Source organism: Arvicanthis niloticus, chromosome 23 (assembly GCF_011762505.2).
Source record: "Arvicanthis niloticus isolate mArvNil1 chromosome 23, mArvNil1.pat.X, whole genome shotgun sequence".
Taxonomy (NCBI): domain Eukaryota; kingdom Metazoa; phylum Chordata; class Mammalia; order Rodentia; family Muridae; genus Arvicanthis; species Arvicanthis niloticus.
The window spans coordinates 8,057,801-8,079,813 of record NC_133430.1 but is presented as its reverse complement, the minus strand read 5'-3'; the positions used below and the strand labels follow the sequence as shown (position 1 = coordinate 8,079,813).

The 22,013-nt window shown below is 46.0% G+C and overlaps 1 protein-coding gene, 1 long non-coding RNA gene and 1 other non-coding gene across 15 annotated transcripts in view; 1 reads left to right on the top strand and 2 right to left on the bottom strand.

Moving 5' to 3' along the window:
- The window catches only part of Mok (MOK protein kinase), a 33,291-nt gene extending 19,928 nt beyond the window's left edge, over window positions 1-13,363 (bottom strand). Inside the window, exons 1-3 of one of the 13 annotated variants that reach the window (XM_076921146.1) lie at window positions 13,136-13,317; window positions 6,447-6,561; window positions 936-1,070 (exon numbers count right to left, since the gene is read on the bottom strand). Coding sequence is in view for 5 of the 13 variants with exons in the window: in XM_076921138.1 (XP_076777253.1) it covers window positions 936-1,025; window positions 6,447-6,561; window positions 13,136-13,142 (212 nt within the window). In the remaining 8 variants the exon portion in view is untranslated. Of the gene's footprint in view, window positions 1-935; window positions 1,071-3,320; window positions 3,508-4,940; window positions 5,400-6,446; window positions 6,562-13,135 lie in introns of those variants that run through there. The other 12 variants (XM_076921138.1, XM_076921139.1, XM_076921143.1 and 9 more) reach the window with 12 other exon arrangements.
- Window positions 13,364-16,648: 3,285 nt separating this feature from the next.
- Window positions 16,649-18,452, bottom strand: LOC143436763 (uncharacterized). The gene is made up of 2 exons (XR_013106565.1): window positions 17,062-18,452; window positions 16,649-16,914 (listed from the first exon to the last, which is right to left on the bottom strand). It is a non-coding gene; the product is annotated as an uncharacterized LOC143436763 (long non-coding RNA).
- On the top strand, window positions 18,188-18,261 carry Trnai-aau (transfer RNA isoleucine (anticodon AAU)). Its single transcript has one exon. It is a non-coding gene; the product is annotated as a tRNA-Ile (tRNA).
- Window positions 18,453-22,013: the final 3,561 nt, after the last annotated feature.

Sequence of the window (22,013 nt, the reverse complement as noted above, 5' to 3'; positions counted from 1 at the left end):
TTCTGTGCACCTCCAGTCTGTCTTGCCGGCTCCCCCTGCCAAGGCAGCCTGTCCTAGGCTCAGAGACCCTGGTGCCGTGCATATCACAAATGAATGCTAAGTTGACTTCCGAGAACACTGCAGGCCAAGAGGCCACACAGCTATGACCAGACCTGTCATTTTGATTTTCAGCTCTGCTCTCTCATGATCGACATCTACCTCACTTTGGTTGGCAGATGAGTTCCTCCAAGAATTTGATAGGCCAGGCTCCCTGAGAGCTGTAGCATGACTTCTACACCTGGGACACTTTCTCAGAGCAGCAAAGCTGCAGCGGCCCACAGAATGGCTGGTCCTGCCCTGCAGCCTGACCTCCCAGCCCAGAGAGGTTACAAGCACAGTGTAAATAGGTAGGTTTGCACCGGCCCACAGAATGGCTGGTCCTGCAGCCTGACCTCCCAGCCCAGAGAGGTTACAAGCACAGTGTAAATAGGTGGGTTTTTTGTTTGTTTTTTTTTTTTTTTAAAGCAGCAGGGTTGGGCCCAGGGCTGTGACCACACTCTCTCTGCCTTCTTGACTGATAGGTAAACTTTATACAGTTTGTATATAGTTTGTATAAACTATTCTATGAACATGAATGAAAAATGCCATGAAACTACATCAATTATGATCAGAAGGGGCTGTGCTTTCATGAGAAAGTCATTCACAGTAAGGCATGGAGACCTGACTGAACTGTAGGAGCCAAGCCTGGAAAGACACAGGCTTCCCAAATGCAAGCACACTGAAATGAAAGTATTTTCATCTTAGGAATGAAACACAATTTGCCCAAATAAAAATCTACATAAGACGAAGTGTAACTGTCATCCTCTCAGCTACAAAGCAAATAACCATGATAAAAAGAAATGTAATCTTTAGTATCAGGTTGTATTAGATAACTTCCCAAGCTCAAATATACTTACAAAACCACTTCATGCAACGTAAGAATGTTTGGGTGTGGATTCAGACGCCTCAGTGCTTGTATCTCTCGGAGATTGTTCACTTGCTCAATACTATGATGTAGGCAAAAATGCACAACTAATTTACAATTAGGTCAACTGTAAAATTAGAGTTATGAAATCATATTTATTTTCCATCATCAACATGTAAAACCTCGTTCGCTTATATTTCAGGCAGTTAATCAAGTTTTACTTTTCCCCTCAGAAATTGAAATTAAGTATAAATTTGACATACACCTTCATTATTTTACAAAATTCAAGGTTTGGGTTTTTTTGTTTGTTTGTTTGTTTGATTTTGTTTTTTCTGGTACTGGAAATGAAACATGCACCAGTCATGAGACACACGTGAGAGACATCCCAGTCCTCACACCAAGGTGTTTATCACTCAGGAATACATGAATCCAGTTCCAAGCCCGAGCATAATGAACCCCCGCCTGGCCTCCTGAACAAAATTTTGAAAAAACGTAGGTATGTTAGAAAACTGTTCATGACATGCATAACAGTGGTTAGAATTAGATGAAACTTGGAGAGATTGTGAAAAATAGTCATCTGGTATTCCTGTGGTACCTGGAACTCGGCATTATGAGCATTCGTGAGATTCCCACCAGAGGAGCCTTGTTCAGTAGGATGAAAATGCCTGTCATCTAGCATCATAAAAGGATTTTTTTGGTTGTTTTTTTTACATAGTAAAAATACAGAAACATTACTTAATTCTAATTAAATGTGTTGAAAAGATTATTAATGTTAATAAATAAAATTTGCTAATTCATTTATGAAAACTAACCAACTAGACAAGGTGCACACTAGCTGAAAGTCAGCATCTTAAAGCCTTGGGACACACCACTCTCCTTCTGAGGGAGAAAGGCTGTGCTTTCCCAGGATCCCACTTAGCTGGTAGCAGGTGTTCTCTGGACAGCTGAGTCTACAGCAGGTTCTCCTTAATGAAGGCCACTGTGCTTGACACTGCTCATATCTCAAAGCCCAGCAAAACCAGCGCAAGGGTGAGGGGCTGGCCACTGCTACCCTCTGCAGAAGAGTTCTTTCAAGAGACCACCCCATGGTGAGCCATGGGTCACACCTAGTCAAATGACCCAATGTTCCAGAGACTTCCATTGCTGAGATGCCAAAAGAAAATATGGTATCTATCTTCCTGTTAGCTGGCTGAGTTCTGTTCTACCAACTCTTCCCTTGTGGAAAATTCAACATGCTGCCTAGTTATCTGAGAAGTTATATCTAACAGCACATTAGTACAGGTCTGCATTTTCCTCTGAGATGAGTTTACTGAGCCATGAAAAATGTTACCCAGAAAAAGGCCCAGGACCCAGGACAAAGTCCCACAGCTAGCAGCATCTCAGAGCTAGGTATCAGCTAGAAGGCTGAGTGGTAAGTTGCTCTCCCATGGACCAGAAGTGGAAGCCTGCTATAGTCTAAGCGTAGTTTTGACTGCCTTTCCATGTTTCCTTCCTCAGCCCACCATAGTATTCAAAGTGTTAGTAACATGTTCCCCAACAACAACCAGAAAGAGCAGAGGCCACAATCTGGAGCCAGGCTACACTGGCATAGCCCTCAGAGAGGTCTGAATGTGCTGAGAGGGCTGTACACAGGAGTCCCAGGGCAGCAGCCATTCACAACCTGAATGGCAGCTTTCAGCATGTGTTCAGGATTTCTGTGTTTACATCTGCTCGTGGGTCCCCAGCTGGTACCTCCTGCCCTGCTAACACTGTCTGTCACAGCAAAGGAACCACAATAAACGCTTTTAAAACATGCCTTCCATAATGTAGTCTATAGAGCATGGTTTATCAGAGAAGTGTCTTATTGTTATTTTATTCAGCGTGTGTGTGTGTACACACGCACGTGCATGTACATGTAAGCACATGTACATGTACCTCTGTTATGTCACAGGTCAATTTGGAGGAATCAGGTCTGTCCTTCCACCATTTGATTTCCAGTGAGAACTCTGGTCATCGGGCTTGCAGCAAGCACCTTTACATTCTGAGCCATTTCACTGGCCCTGAAAAATGCTTTGTAAGGAAATCCCATGTCCAAAACGCTTAAGAGGCCCACAGTCATCCCTCCTAAAGGACATAATTTAATGGTGATATTAAAAGTTGCCCAAACCTCACAGAATAAAGGAAACAGCTGGTGTGGTGATATGTACCTTAAATCCTAGCACTTGGAATGCAGGGGCAGAAAGATCAGGAGTTCATGGGGAACCTCAGCTATAGAGTGAGCTCTGTATGGGGTATAAGGCCCTGTCAGAAGAGGTAGGGAGGCGGGGGAGGAGGAGGAATGTGGGGAGGAGAAGGAGGAAGAAGAAGAAGAGGAGGAAGAAGAAAGGAAATAGCTTACCTTCAACATGTTCCGAACAGTTTTAGCTCTCATAAGCCTTATACACAATCTAGATTCTATCCTGTTGGGGCTCCAGCCAGGGATGGTGGTGCATGCTTTTAATCCCAGCACTCAGGAGGCAGAGGCAGGCAGATGTCTGAGTTCCAGGGCAGCCTGGTCTACACAGCGCATTCAAGGCCAACCAAGGCTGCAAAGTGAGACCCCGTCTTAAAACCAAACCAAAACAAAATAACTGTGTGCTTCCACAGAACACCCCTTCAGACCATCCTCCAAGGGACACATGGGATATATTTTTGGTGGGGAAGGGAAGGTAAATGAACTAAGGAGGAAGGAAGGAAGGAAGGAAGGAACAAAAGAACTGTATGGAAGCTTTCTCGGTCACATCCCTGCTCCTGATGGATGTGCACCTTCATCTTTCCCATGTCACAGGGGAAGAAGCAACTAGGCTCTTCTAGCTATTACTCCCACCTGCCCTGGGGAGCCCTGACCATTCTGGAACTTGTAGACCAGGCCGGCCTCGAACTCACAGAAATCCACGTGCCTCTGCCTCCTGAGTGCTAGGACTAAAGGTGTGCACCACACCCAGCTCATTATTTATTTATTTATTTATTTATTTATTTATTTTTTGAGGAACCTCCATACTGATTTCCATAGTAACCAGACAAATTCCCACCAACACACCAACAATGTATGAGCGCTCACTTTTGTCTGCATCCTCACCGGCATATATATCTCATTATTTCTTTCATTCACTCATTCATTCATTCGAGACAGGTCAGGTCTTATGTAGTATCCCTGGATGGCCTGGAATTCAGTATGTAGACCAGGCTGGCCTAGAACTCACAGAGATCTTTCTGCCTCTGCCTCCAGAGTGCTGGGATTAAGGCAAGTGCTACCATGCCTAACTGAAGAAGACTTTTGGTTCTTTGTTTTTCTCTCAAATACACTATGTTCACAAATTCCTAAGACATGAATTCTTGGGTTTGGGAGATGCTGTTCAGTTGGTAGACTGCCTGCCTAGCAAGCATGAGACCCAGGCTCAGTACCCACCACTACCTGAACACATTCAATTTACAGAATTATTATTTTCCTTTTCTTTGTTTTTCTGCTTATCCCAAGCATGTAAAGGTTGTCAATGCAAAAACAGCTCTCCCCTCAAAGAGAGCATGAGACGGTCAATTCTGGTATCAAGTGTGAGTGAGCATGGCCCAAGAACATGGAGACAGTTTGGCTCAAATACCATCTTCCAATGTAGTAACATTTTCCTGAAGTTCTTACAGCAACAGAACAAAAAAGATTTTAAGTCAATTTAAAAATACATTAGTGGAGAGACGGCTCAACAGTTAAGAGCACTTGCTGTTCTTGCAGGGGACCTGGGTTCAGTTCCCAGCACCCAGTTCACAGCCAGCTGTAACTCCAGCTCCGGAGCATCTGACACCCTCTTCTGGCCTCCAAGAGCACTTCCCCACGTGATACACACACACACACACACACACACACACACACACACTCAGGCCCACATAAATACACATAAGAAAAACACCCTGATGCGAGCATCAGGTGGGCAGCTACGCAAAGCAGAGGCTCTCTGCAGCGGCTGCTCTCTGCGGACATACTTACTTGGGTTGGTGGAAGCTAGTGGCCTTTTAGTTTATTCCAAAACGGAATTTTCCTAATAGGAAAAGGGATGCTTGTCAAGTGACAAGGTGGGGAATGATGGTTATTTAGGAGGTTAACAACGATCTGTAACTCCATTTCCAGGACACCTGATGCCCTCTTCTGGCCCCCATAGGCATCAGACACACATGAATGGAGACATACATGTAAGCAAAAAACTCCCAAACATAAACAAAATAGCAACAACAACAACACAACAATAATAGTAGGGGCTGGAAAAATGGCTATGAGCACTTGCTACTCTTGCAGAGGACTGGGGTTCAGTTTCCAGCACCCTGTGGTGGTTCACAGTTATCCATAACTCCAGTTCCAGGGGATCTGATGGTCTCTTCTGACCTCTGCAGGTGCAGGTGAGCATTTGGTACATATACATGCACACAGGCAAACACTCATAGAATAAATCTAAAAAGATAATAACAATAAAATAACCAAAAGAAGAAAAGATTCCGTTTCACTATGGGAGAGTTACCAAACTTTCTTCGTAATTTCTTTGGATGTTCAAAATACTAATTTCTTTGATATAAAAACAAACCCATTGGGCTTAAACCCTCTCTTAATGCAAGATTTCTTAGTTACAATGAGGTCTGCAAACATCACATCACACAACAGTTTCAGCCTCCTTGGTGTGACACTCCCGACAAGCTGACTAACTCCAAGACTATAAGAGACTGCTATGTGGACCAAGTCACAGCATAAGACCTTTCACCCAGGACCTGGAGAGACGTCTTAGCAGTTAAGAGAACCAACTGTCCTTTTCAGAGAAGCCATGTTCCCAGCACCCACACGGCAGCTAACAACTGTCTCTGACTCCAGTTCCAAGGGGACCTGACGTCCTCTTCTGGCCTCTATGGGCACTGCATGCAAATGGTACAGAGACATACATGCAGGCAACACACACAAAACAAAAATAAATAATATAAAAATTATATAAAAATGAAGCATCACCCATAAGAAACTATGGGGGAGTTACCAAATTTTCTAATATATTCAAATAAATATATATTTATATAGGATAATATTATTTGTTATTCTAGAATATAATTCCATTTTCTACAAACAGCAGCTGATCACTCCCGGGAATACATTTCTCTATTCCTATCTGGAGATTATTTTTCCAATATAGCAATACATTAATCAATTCATGTAAATAAATTTCAAGGAACTCTAACATTTCATTGAGGTTTGACTTATAAAAACCCACCATACACATACTGTGTGACGTATAACACACTTGAACAAGGCACATTGTACATGTTCGTCACTGATACTACTGGGAACTTGGACAGGAGAAAATCCCAGTGTACTAAACACGGTGGCTCATTAGCTGTCCAGGGACATCTGGTTATACCTTGCACACTATTAAATAGATACAGTCTTCTCACTAACATTAGGACGCCTCACTGATTCTAGCCTGTGTCTGCTCAGTCTAGAACATGCCTGGTCACATACCTTTCAAAGTGCTGCTTCATTTGTTTACATGCATAGTAGTTTCCATCTCTCAGACTCTGCATCTTCATAACTTCAGAAAACGTCCCCTCTCCTATCTTGCCAATTGCTTTGTAGTCTATAGGTAAAAATAAAGTTTAATTTATGAATATCTCTTTTATTTACTTCCCCATAACAGACTTTATCCCTGCATAATTTCATAACTGTGGCTCAGTTCTCCTTGCTCCTCTCAGTCCCCAGAGCTGGACTGTGGCAGCAAGGCACTACATCCCGCTCCTGCAGTGCCTGCCTCCCTGGACAGGAGCAGTGGCATCACCTCATCCCTACCAGAGTTGAGAGGCCTCTAAATGGCTCTAGATGGAGTGGGAGGGACAGGACAAGGGCTGTGGCCCTGGGCAGATGTCACAGTGTCTGAGCAGTCTTCTGAAATTCACCCTCCTCGCTCCTACAGAGCCTCCAGCCCATCTGCAGCAGTGTCCTAAGCTTTTCATTGGCCTAATTCTCTGAAAGCTGTCAGCAGCTGCCCCTGGTGTTGTGGCAACCACCACTGCTTTGGACGTAGCAAGCAGGCGGTGAAGGGCTGACTGCAGTGACAGTGACTGCTGCCTGTCCTGGACCAAGTGTCCATAGCCCACTGGCACAGAGATGGTGGCAGGGAGAGTCAGGCCGGATATAACTGGGAAGGGCTCGGTGGAAAGTGCTGAGTAACACAAAAGACAAAACCAAGCCACGCGAGAGCAAGTATGGAAGGAGAAAAGTTACTAGTGGTGGCAGAGCTTCAAGGAAGCTCCTGTGAATGAGAAACAGAGGAAGAAGCCAGGAGGAGAGAACATGGATGGAGGCAGCAGCACTATGGAAAACAGCCACAGAGAAGTACGCCTCCTTGACAATCAGACCAGGCTGCATCCACACAAAACAGCCTTGACCTGGGGCAACCCTGAAGAAGACCTGCTTTTCACTCCTGCAGCATGCAAGCTTGCATCCTTGGTCAAACTTCTGTTTGTTTTCAAAGACAAGGTCTCTTTATGTAACACTGGCTGTCCAGGAACTCACTCCGTAGACCAGGCTGGCCTCAAACTCAGAGATCTGCCTGCTTCTACCTCCCAAGTTCTGGGATTAAAGAAAGCTCTCTGCCATCTGGGCTAGAGAGATGGCTCAGCAGTTTACAGCACTGGCTGCTCTTTCTGAGGTCCTGAATTCAATTCCTGGCAACCACATGGTGGCTCACAACCATCTGTAATGGGATTCAATGCCCTCTTCTAGTGTGTCTGAAGACAGTGACTGTGTACTCATATATATAAAATAAATAATTATTATTTAAACATTTAAATAAATAAATAAGATGTGCACCATCAGGCCTAGCTTGAAATTCTGATTGTTGTTGCTTTTTGCTTTGTTTAAATAAAAGCAAAAAGGGAGGTGCAACCAGCTTTTGCATTCTGCTGACTCATTTCTGTGCAAACATTCCACAGTAAGCACACAGTACTTACACAGGTAGGAGAAAGGTTCTAAAAGGAGTCTACACTCTGAAATTACTGGTTTCCACTCCCAGGAGACATCCCCACAGATGAACGTTTAGAGACAAATACATCTGTCACATGTCACAATAGCAAGGCTAAACTAGAAACTTATATCAAAGTCATTTCCTAATATTAAGGAAATATTATGAAACATTCTATTTCACTAACTTTAGTTTCAACTAATAATTAGAAATATAGGAAAATGTGCAGACATGATGCCAAGTGAAACAAAGGAACACAATGAACACACACACATGTGCACAAGAGGAAAACACACACATTTGCACAGGAGGAAGAACACACACATGTATGCACAGGAGGAAACTGAATGCAAAATGCTAATGTTTTACATTTCTATCTAGGTAGGAATAAAGGCAATTTAACGTTGTTTCTTTTTTTTCTTTTTTCTTTTTTTTTTGGTTTGGTTTTTCTTTTTTTTTTCTTTTTTTCTTTTTTTTTTTTTTTTTTTGGTTTTTCCAGACAGGGTTTCTCTGTGTAGCCCTGGCTGTCCTGGAACTCACTCTGTAGACCAGGCTGGCCTCGAACTCAGAAATCCACCTGCCTCTGCCTCCGAAGTGCTGGGATTTAATGTTGTTTCTTACCCTTTTCTATGCTGCTTAATGTTCGCAATGAATGAATTTATCTCAAATATATGTAAAGATTGCATTTCAAGACCTTTAAGAAATCAAGGAACCTCCTAGCTAAGCACCAACAGAGAATAAACTCAAAGTGAGCATTCTTAAAGATGAGGTCAGTGAACAAAGGCTGTCTGGGGGCAGCTGTGGAGGAGCACTCAACTTCAAGAGGACAGACCTGACACAATCAATCCCAAAGTACATTTCATCACAAGTAAGGTAAGCAGGCTTGCTTTGAACAGGAAACAAAAAAAGTCGGCTGTGAACTTTAAGATGGTTAAGTACACAAACTCAGAGTGAGGCAGCGCCTAGCTGGCTCCAGACCACTGAACCAGCAACAAATTGAACTGAATCCCCTACTGATGGCTGAGGCAAATAAAGGGTCACTTGTTTCTCCCTGGCTCTGTTGGCAGCCATGAAGTCTGGGTATCAAACAAGAATGAGAGGTACGAGGAGAAAAAGCAGAAGCTATGAAAAACACCCAGGAAAGCACCTTTCTCCTCAAGGGAACCTGCTGTTCCACAGACCTGCACAGTCACCCCAAAGCATAGCCTGCATGGAAGGCACAAGGCAGGGCTAGGAAGGAGGGAACAGAGCGGTGCTACTTGTAATAAAACTCCCACCCCACACCAATGAGAATAATCAGCCACCTAGGGAAAACACAAGCGCCAGAGAGAAGTGGACCATGGAAAATAGAGGGGTCCATTTGCACTAATTATAATTCTAATCATTCTTGTTAAATCAAATCTGTGTCTGTGGAATTTAAACCTATTAACACTTGAAAAGTAGAGGTCAGATTTGCTTTTGTGGAACCTGTGGTGTGCAAGTGTGAACGTTGTCTTTCCCATGTGGTAGGGCAGGCCACACCACCAGTGCAGCCCAGCTCCAGTCGGTGAGAAGGACTGAAGAACGTTTGCTGTGGGTACTGGAATTTACAGGAAAAAGGAATTCAATCCATTTGAATCTCTTTGGGAGAGTAAGTGTTTCAAACCACACTACTAAAACCAGACCAAGACTTTCAACAAAGAGGGCTGCAGCGTGTTATTTCATGTAGTGAGCAACAGCGACCTGAATTACCAAACATGGTGGGAAAAAAAAGACACAAAATTATTCAAAAGCTGACAACCATTTACATTTCAATCACATCTACTAGAAATGGGTGGCACTGACAAATCTGCAGCAGCCGTGAGAATATATATTACAAATGTGCACACACACACACACACACACACACAGAAAACCCACACGCTGTAAGAACGTTCAACAGGACCAGTTGTGTCAGGTATGGAGGGAGGATCCTAGAGCCAACTGAAAATGTACTGGTTGGATTTATTACAAAGCCAGTGTCGCTTTCATTGGTTTTTCTTTCACATGTTGACACTGGTGGATCTGTTTATAAACACAGATGGCGACGTGCACACGAAGATAAGATAGAGCACTTGAGGTATCCTACAGCCTGGATGGGAGCACTGGCATTTAGGCCAGATGGCCCTAGCCTCACTGCAGTAACAGTAAAGTCTGTACTTCTCCCTGAGCCGGAGTTCTGCTCAGTACTGCTGCAGTACTGCTAGGCCAGCTGCTCCTTTCAGAGGACACTGACTAAACTTGTTCTCTTCTAAAAAAAAAAAAAAAATCTCTGATAGGATAGCAAAGCACCCTTTAGTATGTATAATTTTGCTTTTGTTTTTGTAGGTACAACTAAATAATCCATTAAAAATTTCAAACAGGCTGGGCCGTGGTGGCACACACCTTTACTCCAGCACTTGGGAGGCAGAGGCAGGTGAATCTCTTGTGAGTTCAAAGCCAGCCTAATCTACAGAGTGAGTTCCAGGGCAACTGGGGCTACATAGAGAAACCCTGTCTCGAAAAACCAAAAACCAAACCAAAACAACAAACAGTCCAGAGAGAAAAACACAAGGACTCTGCTTAGACCCGACAAGGACAAAGGTCCTCAAGTAAGGGTTGGTCGCGGTCACTCTGTCCTCTCTCATGTTGCTCTTCCATCCAGTGGGCCAGCAAGGCATCCACTCCCAGTCTGCACGCCAGACACAGCGGCATGACACAGAGGCCTGACACACACACCTCACCCGACCCCTCAACAATCCTGAGATAGCTGTTACCATCCCTGGAAGTTGTTACTACACCTGTTTGAAGATGAGAGCGGATGGTGAGAAACGACAGCACCCGGTGTGAGTGGTATGAGTCCTAGCACAATGGAGTCATTTATTCTGATATGGAAACCAGAGCCGTGATGTAAACCAGCATGAGAAAGGCGAGTGATGAAGCTGTGTGTCCGCCTAAGCTCCAGCGTGGATGCCCTCAACTGTGCCCTGGGACACCTTGCTACTCACTATGCAAATGACATATAAGGCAGAGAAGGAGGACAGGAAAACTGGCTCAATATGGGTGTCACCAAAAATTTGGCCACAATTAAAAGTTTCTGGGGGCCTAGGGTGGTGGTGGCACATGCCTTTAATTCTAGCACTTGAGAGGTAGCCTGATCTACAGAGTGGGTTTCAGGACAGCCAAGCATACACATACAAAAAAAAAAAAACATAAAAAAAAAAAAAAAAAAAAAAAAAAAGCCATGAGGAGGAAAATAAGGTTTAAGGTTTCTGAACACACAATGAGCACAAATAATTCAGAAATCTGAGGTACTTCTGGACACCTGCCATGTTTCATCACACCACTTCACTGAGCCTTGTGTTAAACATATATGCACACAGCTTAGCGAACGCCAACATAACTCGCGCTGCCAGTGAATGCCACCTCAAACACCCCGTATGTTCAATCACTGTGTCCTTACTAAACGACAAAGATTTCTGTTCATACAGGATAGGATGGGTTAGCTACAGGAAACAAAGACTTAATATTTTCCTACCATCATTTCTCTGCATATTTTTAGATTGAATTGCCTCCTAAGAATTAGAAGGTCAAACTGTTGTTTAAGTAACTGACTTGAGTTTCACTTGAAAAGATTTGTTAGCCAGGCAGTGCACTCCTCCAGCAGTCGGGAGGCAGAAGCATGCAGACATCTCTGAGTTCTAGGCCAGCCTGGTCTACAGAGCTAGTTCCAGGGCAGCCAGGGCTACACAGAGAAACCCTGTCTTGAAAAACCAAAATGAAATAAACTAAGTAGAGCTGGAGGAATGGCTCAGTGTTTAAGAGCACTTGTTGCTTTTGAAGAGGACTAGGATTTGGTCCCAAGACCATGGTGGCCCTTGAATGACTGTAACTCCAGTTCTAAGGGATCCCTGTTCTGGCCCTCCAGGTATTGTACCCACATGCTACACAAATATACATGTAGGCAAGCACTCATATATATAATTTAAGAAAATTTTAAATTAATATTTGCATGTAATTTGCATCTTATGATGTGTCTGTTTTTAAACTTTTCTTAATTTTTGTTCTTTTTTTTCTTTAAGTGTGTCTATGGGGTCTGTGGTGAGGGAGAAAATACTAAAGAGAAGGGGGTGGAGGGAGAGAGAAGAAACCATAGCTGGGGTGAGAGGAACGTAGTGCTGCTTCTCCCCCTCTACCTTGTCTGTTGCAGGGTCCCTTGTGTTTAGCACTGCATATGTCTGACTTGCAGGCTTTTGGGTAATTTCTTATCTCAGCTCCCATCCCACTGTAGACATGCTGGGATTACAGGTGCACACTACTAAAAATTTTACAAAAAATTTTTTTTGAGGCAGTTTCCGTGTAGTAGCCTTGGCTGTCCTGAAACTTTTGATCAGGCTGGCCTCAAACTCACAGAGATTCCACTGGCTCTGCCTCTGAGTGCTGGCTATGAATGTATGTGTCACTCAAAACCACATTAATCTTTCTTAAAGGGAGGGACATAGTGACACAAGACTAAAGGGTGAATGAGATGACTTATTTTTAAAATGTTATGTAATTTATAGCACATAGAAATTACTGCACAGCAATTAAAATGTAGTGTAAATTTAATATTATAACTACAGGGAACACAATCTAATCTTCACGGCAAGAGACTGCACTTCTGGCTACAACTATAAAAGGCAATCATAACCGTGTAGGTATGAAAATCAAACAGCTGTCCCACCCAACAAAACCGACTTGTCCGGTAGTCGCACATGGATTCCAGGTGACCCACAAACCGGGCAGTAAGTCCAGTTTTTTCAGTCCTTCTATTTTCTAGAAAGACTGCCTGATCTCCTAACGTCTAAGCAACCGTTTTTAATTCCGCTGAAAGGCTGCTTTCAAAAGCACTACTGCTTAACTCAGAAAGTCAGATAAACCGCCCAGCTTCCCAGCGTCTTAAGCCGCTGTCCCGAAGGTGCCGGGAGCCACAGTGTGAGCGCTCAGAGCCGACAGCCAATGTTTGAGAATTTTAGGTGCGATCCAACAAACAAACGAACGAACGAACGAACGAGTGAGAGAATGAATGAAATGACTCTCAGCTCCTCAAACTCCAGCATAACCGGTTGCCTTGCCCCGAGGTATCCCGAGCGGCCTCAGGCTGCGCCGCCCCACAGGCCCCGGGGACCCTCAGCCCTTCCCCGGCCCCACTCACTCTTCATCCTGGACGCGGATGACGCCGTCAGCCCCTGGTCGGGCCCGGGCCGAAAAGAAAAGAGGAGACTGTGGTACCGGCCTTCTCCTTTCCAGAGGTGGCTTCCGGCTCGAGGACCTTCGCGGTGGTCCCTGACTAGGGAGCGTTAGGATCCGGCCGCCATATTGTGTTCCTGTCGCCCTAGCAACCGCCAGACCCTTCGGAGGGAGGGGTTTCCCAGAGACAGGCATACACGCATGCGCAAAGTGGAGGGAGCGCTGCTCATTCACGCATGCGCGGTGCGGCCTGCCGACTCGGTTTGGTCGCTAAGCAACCTCTCGCTGCTTTAAATTTAAGTATAATTTCTTACCTTAGTGAGTAGGCAACCTTGGCGGGACTGGCTCTTCCCAGCTCTCCTGAGAATGTAACGATGTTGAACCTGATTTGAGAACAATTTCCTTGAGCTTTAACTGACTGTAAAAACTAGTTGGAGCCTGTTGTTACCAACACCTACAGTTGAGCATCAACGCAGCCTGCTAGACAGCGACTGCTGTGTAATTTGTAAATTTTACTTTTTAATTCAACAAACATTTAGTTTGCTACAGGCAGTGTTGCAGGCGTTGGAGATATGAAAAGCAGCCTAGATAAGATCCCTAAATTCTTTTTACTGTAAAGTGAAGTTGAAAAATCCTCACCCCAAAGGGGTCACAGTGAAGACTAAATAAGATGTCTCTGGTGCTCCACCCAATTCCTCGGGGCTTTTGCCCGAGGTCTGACAAGGTCTGTCACACTGCAAGTGCTTAATAAATGTTTGTCCAAAAGCCAGGGGATATCAGCACCTGTCACCTCTGTATCATACCCATCTGTCTAGGGGCAAGCCTGATTTTAAGTATTTCGGATTCAGGACAAACTTTACCCTTTGATCCAATTAAACAGGTAGATGGGAGAAGTGTTTTTTGTTGACTTGGGCAGTAGAAGCCATATGTCCTGTTGTTGGAGTCCCAGGGTGGTGAAGGACTTTGTCAAGGTCACCTACTGGTGGGCCCCTGAACTCAGACACCAGTCCATAGCTTCCAACTTCCTGCGGTTCTGCTACACCCAGAAGAAATTGGTGGGCACAAAGGGTTTCAACATGTACATACTTTATGGAGGGGTGTGTTTCAAATTGGCTTCAAATTTAGCATATTAGAAGCAACATCTGAAAAGCCCTTCTGTTTGTCTGTTTTCCTTTTTTATTGACTTAACAGTTTTGATATGCACGTGTTGTGCAATGAAACATTTTAGTTCTGATGTTCCTGTTTGTTTCCCATTTTTCCATTTCTCCCCCAAGCCCAGAATCCATAAGCAGGACTTCAGTTTCTATATGGAAAATGTTCTGCCCTCCTTGTGACTGGGGCAAGGTCTTAAGTCAAAATTTAAGCATGTAAAAATAAAGATAAAAGACAAAGGCATGGAGCAGGCTAAAACTCAGTGATTGAACTCGGGCTTTGTGTGTGCAAAACCCTGAGTTCGATTACTAGCCACTACAGAGGGGGAAGAACCAGCTTAGGGGCAGGCAAGGAGCCTCAAAGAGAGAAGGCCAAGAGAATCAACTCAGGTTGTTTGGCTACTCTGAGGACTAGAGTTCCAAAAAAAAAGCAAAAGATACAGAGGAAAGGGTGTTGTCACACATTTGAGCTCTTAGTCCGAGGACTGGGGGTCTGGGGTGGGGGTGGGGGCAGGCAGATCACTAGGAGTTCAAGGCCAGCCTGGTCTACATAGTAGTAGACCATAGTTCAAGGCCAGCCTGGTCTACATAGTTCCAGCTACATAGACTTTGGAAAATGCTTTTATCCTTGGCCACTCCAGTTTTCCTGTCATGTGACTTTTTCCACCAGACCTTCCTGATACAGAAGCAGGAGACACCACCACTGTCCCTGCTGTAAACTTTCTTTCTTAAATCCGTAGGCTGGACCTCTAGCTCCCAATGTTGAGATAGACCTTCAGAAGCACAGACCTGGGCAGTCATCAAATTGTGGAGCTCAAGTCAGAGCTGCCATATCATCTCTATCACCAACATCTTTTAAATGTTTGTTTTAGTCTTGGCTATGTGTACGCCTTTGTCTGCAGACATGAGTGCAGAAGCCTAAGGAGGCCAGAGCATCAGATCTCCTGGATCCAGAGCCGCAGGTGATTGCTTGGGATGGATCTCCTGTCCTTTGCTCCTGTCCTTTGCAAGAGCAGTGTCTTAAATCTGCCTGCCTCTGCCTCCCAAGTGCTGGGATTAAAGGCGTGTGCCACCACTGCCAGGCTGAGAGCAGTGTCTGTTTTTTTTTTTTTTTTTTTTTTTTTAGAATTTATTTATTTATTTTGTGTAAGTACACTGTAGTTGTCTTCAGACACCCATCAGATCTCCATGTGGTTGCTGGGATTTGAACTCATGACCTCTGGAAGAGCAGTCAGTGCTCTTAACCACTGAGAGCAGTGTCTTAATCTCTGACTTCTCTCCAGCCTCTCACACAGCCTTCATTAGAATGCGCAGCATGTTCTTAGACCCAGAATCTCAGGAGGTCAACAGGGGCTTTAGCCTTCCAGATACCCGATGAACGCCTGCTCAGTGCCTGCTACCAACTGCATGCACTTGGGCTCTCACACCAGAAGCCTCACAGCCAGCGACATGAAGAGCAGCACAGAATGTAGGTAGGGATGGCGACAAGTTCCGAAAATGTTAAGGAGAGAAGTTGGTCATATCCCAAAGATCTGGTTCTGGCATGACAGTGAATATTTCACTGGCCATAAAAACACAGGAGTGTGGCCTTCCAATGGCTTCTAATTCTCTTGTAGAATTCTCCAGCTATTGGTCTGGTAGGGCAAAAGCAAAATGGGATCACACACAGGCAAGGAGGATTCAACACTCTTCAGGGGTCACCAATGGATGAGGATGTCCAGAATCCAAATGAAAGGTAAGTGAGGGAGACAATCCCCTGGGGCTGGGAGGAAAGAGATCCAGCACAGACAAGGAGGGAAGAGATCCAAAAACGGGATGGGGAAGACTGGGAAGATGAGTGGGGCAGCAGGCATGGAGAAAAGCCAACCCAGACTGTAGCAAGAAGCCCTAGAAGGCATCTCAGGCTAAGAGCAACAAACAAACAAAAAAACAGCACAACTGCCCTCCGGTCTCCTGCATTTGACTGTTTAAAAAGGGAATTCAACAATCCAGTCAGATCAACGACTCTCCTACAGAAAGCCAAACAGCGAAACACGGGACAACACAAAAAGTTCTACTAGAAAGAAACAAACGGCTGGGCGTGCGCTAATTTGGTAGTTTGTTTAGCTTGTATGAAGCCTAGGGTTCGATTCCCCAGCATGGCATAAAAATCAGCCTTGGCAGTGAGTACCTATATTCCTAGCCACTGAGGGACAGAAACAAGAGGAGCAGTTCAAAGCCATTCTCAGCTATGAGGCTAGCCTGGGCTAAATGATACTGTAGCTCAAAAAAGCGAACAGATGAAAAATAAAAGTAGTCTATTAAAATGCTGTATATAAAGATACACATCCACTCCATTAAGAAAATTTATTTAAAAAGGAAGGAAGGAAGGCAGGATTTTATTTAGCCTCCTGGCTTCTGAGTTCCGTGGATCTCGGGTGCCTCCTAGCGTTCAGTCTTAGTCACTGCGCCGAGCCGCGACCAGGTGTCGGGAAGCCGGGTGAGCACTAAGCTGCTTCCCCTGCAAATTCTGGGAAAGTGGCCCCAAACTCCCAGCGTCTGCTGAGGTCCACTTGGCTGCGGCCTTCCGGAGTGCACGACGTGTTGGTGGGAGCTGGGTAAACAGATTGCAAATAGGGGCAGCCTCGAACTCGATTGCACCACCTTGAACTCTTGATCTTACCCCCACCCCCACTCCCCACTTCCCAAATGCTAGGGTTACAAGTGGGCAAGTGCCACCTCGCTCAGCTAAGTTACTTACTGGTTTAAAGAGTCGGGGTCTATCTGGAAATGCTTCCAGCCTCCTGCCTCTGCCCGACACCTTTCTGAGTGTGGTTTCAGAGGAATCTGCAAAGCAGTGATACTCTGGCCATGAGATTGCCAGATACAAAGCAGTTCGTACTTTAGTGTAAGTCCGTGATGTTGTCCGAACTTAACACTAAAATGCCTGGGTGGTGGCTGTCTTTCGTTTGTTTGTTCACCCCATGTATTATTGTACTTAGCAACGATTTATAATGACATTTTTGAGCCAGGCGTGGTGGCGCGTGCCTGTAATCTCAGTATTCGGAAGGCTGAGGCGGGAGAGGTGCCTGTGTTGAAAGAAAACTGGAAGTGAATTCCTGGCCATGTCAAGATGAGGCTGAAAATCCCCTTCCCGGCCGCCGGTTGTCGGTATCTCACCGAGGCGGACGATGAAGGCAAGCTTCGCACGGGCACTACGGAAACCAGGAGGAGGCTGTAGAATATGCTAAACTTCTGGCCGAGAAAATGAAGGAAGCCAAAGAAAAACTCCAGGAACAGATCGCCAAGTGATGCGGGGCTGTTTTCGCCGAGAGCTTCTACTCTTGAGTCCAGTCAAAAATAGTCTTTAAGAATAACAAATAAATAATCAGACCGGGGGGTGGGGGGTTTTAGCACAGGATTCCGGTTCGCAGGAAGGAAACTAAGGTCCTAGCAGCTGCTGGTGACTTGATGCTGTGAAATTCGGGTTTGTTTGGGTTTTTTTTTTGCTTTTTTTTTTTTTTTGCTTTTTGTCTGGATTTCGGTATTCTAAGTTTGGTGAAGTCAATGGCGTTAGCTCACTAGTTTAGTTTTCTCGCTGCAAATATTCTCGGAGCTCTGACCTGGAATGGTTTGAACGCTTCCTCACTGCGGAGTCAGGCTCTGGCCTGGGTTCCCTGTAGGACACCGCCCCTTGGAGCCCGTCGGGGTCAGTTTTCCTTCTGGTTAAGGAGGAGTACGCGGAGCAAGGGCTCGGGTGCGGCGGGGAGCGCTTGGGAGAGAGGCGGGTGCTTGGAACTCTGGGGAGAAGAGGAGGAGCCAGGCAGCTTGGCGCACAGGACGCTAAGAAACCTTGTAGGCTGTCTGAGAAGAGCCTTTCCCCGTCTGGCCGGTTAGCTCAGTTGGTTAGAGCGTGGTGCTAATAACGCCAAGGTCGCGGGTTCGATCCCCGTACGGGCCAGGAGTGTTAACTTTTAGAAGAAATTTCGAACTTTGTAAGCGACTACCTTTCTAAAGTTCCTGCTGCTCCTTATCGCCGGCCCCTCCAGCCGCTTGAATCTTAGATTACTCGTTCAAAAGCCATGGATTTTAAATCCTTCATCCGAGACATTTTCCAAGACTCCAGTTTCCTTGCGAGTCCGTAAAGACGAATGGCCTCAGGTGGACCTCGGTGTTGATTGAGTTATTAATGCTGAGAATGCAGGTCAAGACAGCGCGTTCCGCGGGGATTTACCGCAAGCCGACTGCACGCGCTGGGCGGTCCCCGCAGCAGCGCCTGCACGCTGCGTGTTTTCAGAGACTTGACAACCCGTGTAGAAGACTTCGCGTGTTTCTGCCTCTGCCTGCAGTCGATGATTTTCTACTCCGCACTTCGTCCTCTTAGTTTTGCGTTTGGAGGGAGAGAGAGAGAGAGGGGGGAGGAGAGGGGAGAGGAGGGGAGATGGGAGAGAGGAGGGGAGAGGGGAGAGAGGAGAGGAGAGGGGAGAGGAGGGGAGAGAGGAGGGGAGAGGAGGGGGGAGGGGGAAGGGGAAGGGGAAGGGGAGGGAGAGAGGGGGCAGGGGGAGGGGAGGGAGAGGGGGGAGGGGAGGGGGAGGGGGAGGGGGAGAGAGGGGAGGGGGAGGAGAGAGGGGAGAGGGGAGGAGAGAGGAGAGAAGAGGGGGGGAGGGAGGGAGGGAGGGAGGGAGGGAGAGAGAGAGAGAGAGAGAGAGAGAGAGAGAGAGAGAGAACAAAAAACAAAACAGAAAAACCAACCCAGCTTTCTAAGCGCATCACCTTTTTGCTCCTTCGTGGGTACAGGGCGCTGCGTTTTGTAGCCCAGGCTCACAGGATTCTCCTGCCTCCACCGCTGACAGCTGAGATTACAGAATGGACCTCCACACCTGGAGGCTCTATGATTTGCTCCGATGTGGTTGGACTCTGGATTAGATAACAGCAGCTCAAGTCCCTAGAGTTTAAGGTCTTGATAAGTGCCTGCGATGTAGTGAGAGCTATGGATTTCATGCTAGTGGGTGGGACTGTTGTGATCACATACAAAATTAAAAGAAATGGACTGCCGGCCACAGGATAGGGGCCTGCACATGTCATGTCTTGGATGTGAGCTCCTGGTACTTGGTTAGACCCAGGGACACAGTAGGGAGTGGAGCTGGGCACTGAGACTAGATCTCAAGCTCGCTTTCCTATTTTCCCTGACTTTACTGTTGCTTTCCACTATGGAGCGGGCATGTTTACCTCTACTGTTGTGAGCTTAGCCATCTGCTCCGGGCCTTGGGTTGGGTTCCTCCAGCTTATCCGTTTTGAACATGGTAGTGCAGGAACTAAGCGGGAAGCAGTCAGTCCAAGGAGATGTTTCTGTTTGTTTTTCATTTTCAGAGCTAGGGATGAAGCCATGCCCTGCTAGTGCTGGGGGGGCCCTCTACCACCAAGCTGGGGCCCAGCTCTTTGGATTGTGTTTTTTGGTATGATTTTTCTGTATCAGTGAACATGGAAAAGGACTGGCAGATGGTGACAGGACTGGCTCTTTTGATGAGAGAGCAAAGAAAGCAGCAGTCTCTCTCTTATAGCCTTGACTGTCTAGTAGGTGGGTTCTGTTGGGTGAAGCACTATGAGACAGGAGGAATCGCAGACTGCTGCCTTCAATGCATACATTTGCAGAAATTCAGAAATTACCACTGGAAGCGGGGCAGCCACTGGTGCACACATCTCTAATTCCAGCATTCTGGAGGTAGAGAGGCAGGCAGTGAGGCCAGCCTGGTCTACAGAGGGAGTTCCAAGATAGCCAGGGCTACACAGAGAAACCCTGTCTCAAGAAACAACATAAATAAAAAAAATTTTTTTTTAAATTTATTTTGGAGCTAGTTGCAGCGGTGAACGTCTTTAACCCCAGCACTGGAGGCAGAAGGACCTCTGTGCTGGAATCAGAGGTGCGCGGCACCACGCCTGGCTCTCCGGGTTCCTTTACAGACACTGTTCAGCATTCATGATTTAATCCTGTCTTCTGGTAATCCGTCTTTTGTCTGTTAATTTGAAACACACACACACACACACACACACACACACACACACACACACACATCCTCACATTCAAACGATAAGTTTTTTTTCCCTCTCCAACATGTTCAAGAGGACGTTAAAGTAGAGTCGATATTCTGGAAAATGGGTGAAATTCTAGACTGGCGGTTGAAGGGAAGAGAAAAGGGAGAAAATGGTAAAGAAACAAGTGGGCATGGTAACACGGACCTGTGATGCCAGCACTAAGGAGGCTGAGGCGGGCAGATAGATGGTGAGCTCCAGCCTGGCATGTAACCGGAAGCTGTTCCACTAAGACAAAGACCTCCTGGACCACCTTAGTGAAGATGCCAGTGGAGTAACTCAGGACACTACAGGGTGGAAACTGGGTACAGCAATGATAAAATAATCAGTCCTGGTTGAATCCCATCACGCATGCGCGCACATACACACGTGTGCAGGCACGCAGGCACGCATGCACGCACGGTAGGTGGCTTACAACCACTGATACCTCTACTTGCAGGTGATCTAATGCTCTCTTATGACCTCCTTTGGTTCCTGCTCTCGTGTGCTGCACACGCACAGCGTACACAGGCACATAATTACATAGCGAGTTTAAAAACAAAAAGATAATCCTTTGGTGAAATGCAATGATCAGAGTCTTCCCTGACAACAAGCTGTCCTCAGTTCCTCTCCTATGTGTCTCCCTCATCTCCTCACGCTGACTAGTGATTGCTAGTCTCACTCTTCCTACTTAAACTTCAGACCTTCCAGGGCAGGGACCCTCATCCACCCAACAGGGGCTTAATAAGGATGTGTTGACCAGTGGCCCTACTGCACTACTCAGGAAAGAACTGACACCGTATCTGCCCGCCCATCTACCCACTCATCATCTATCTGACCATCCACCCATCCATCCATCCATCCATCCATCTGACCATCCATCCATCCGTCTGTCCATCCATCTATCCATCCATCCATCCATCCATCCATCCATCCATCCATCCATCATTCCCTGAGTGTGTATTCTAGGCCAGAGCTTGTGTTGGGTACCCAATGAGTAATATGTCATTCCTGCCCTCGAGATGTTCACTCTAGATGCCAGGTAGCTATGGGATGGGTCACTCTGGGAATACCTGGGGAGGTTTCAGAGCACTGATGTCAACTATGCAAACATTTTGGGCCTGGAGAGATGGCTCGGTGGTTATGATTACAAGCATTGGCCGCTCTTCCAGAGGTCCTGTGTTCCATTCCCAGCACCTACACGGTGGATCACAGCCATCTCTACCTGTTCCGGGTGATTCCCACACCTTCTTCCGGCCTCTGAAGGCAGCAGGAACAGGAGTTGTGTACATATACCCAGGCAAAACACCCATACACATAAAACAAAACAAGAAAAATCCAATGCAAACTTTGTAATCCTATTGTGAGGCAGGGTAAAATTGAGTGGACATGGGAAGGGAAAAGTGCTGATTGCCCTGGAGTCTGACGGAAGCCTCGTGCCAGCTGGCAGTCAAGGACTCCAGCATGACTGACAATCACTGAGAAGGTTGCTAACATACAAAGAATATTCCTGCCAGGCAGTGGTGGCGCACGTAAAAACCAAAACCAAAACCAACAAAAATTCTTATGTATAGAAATGCTTAAAATAATAATGTTAAAAATTGGCCATGATGGCACCCACCTTTAATTCCAGCACCCAGGAGA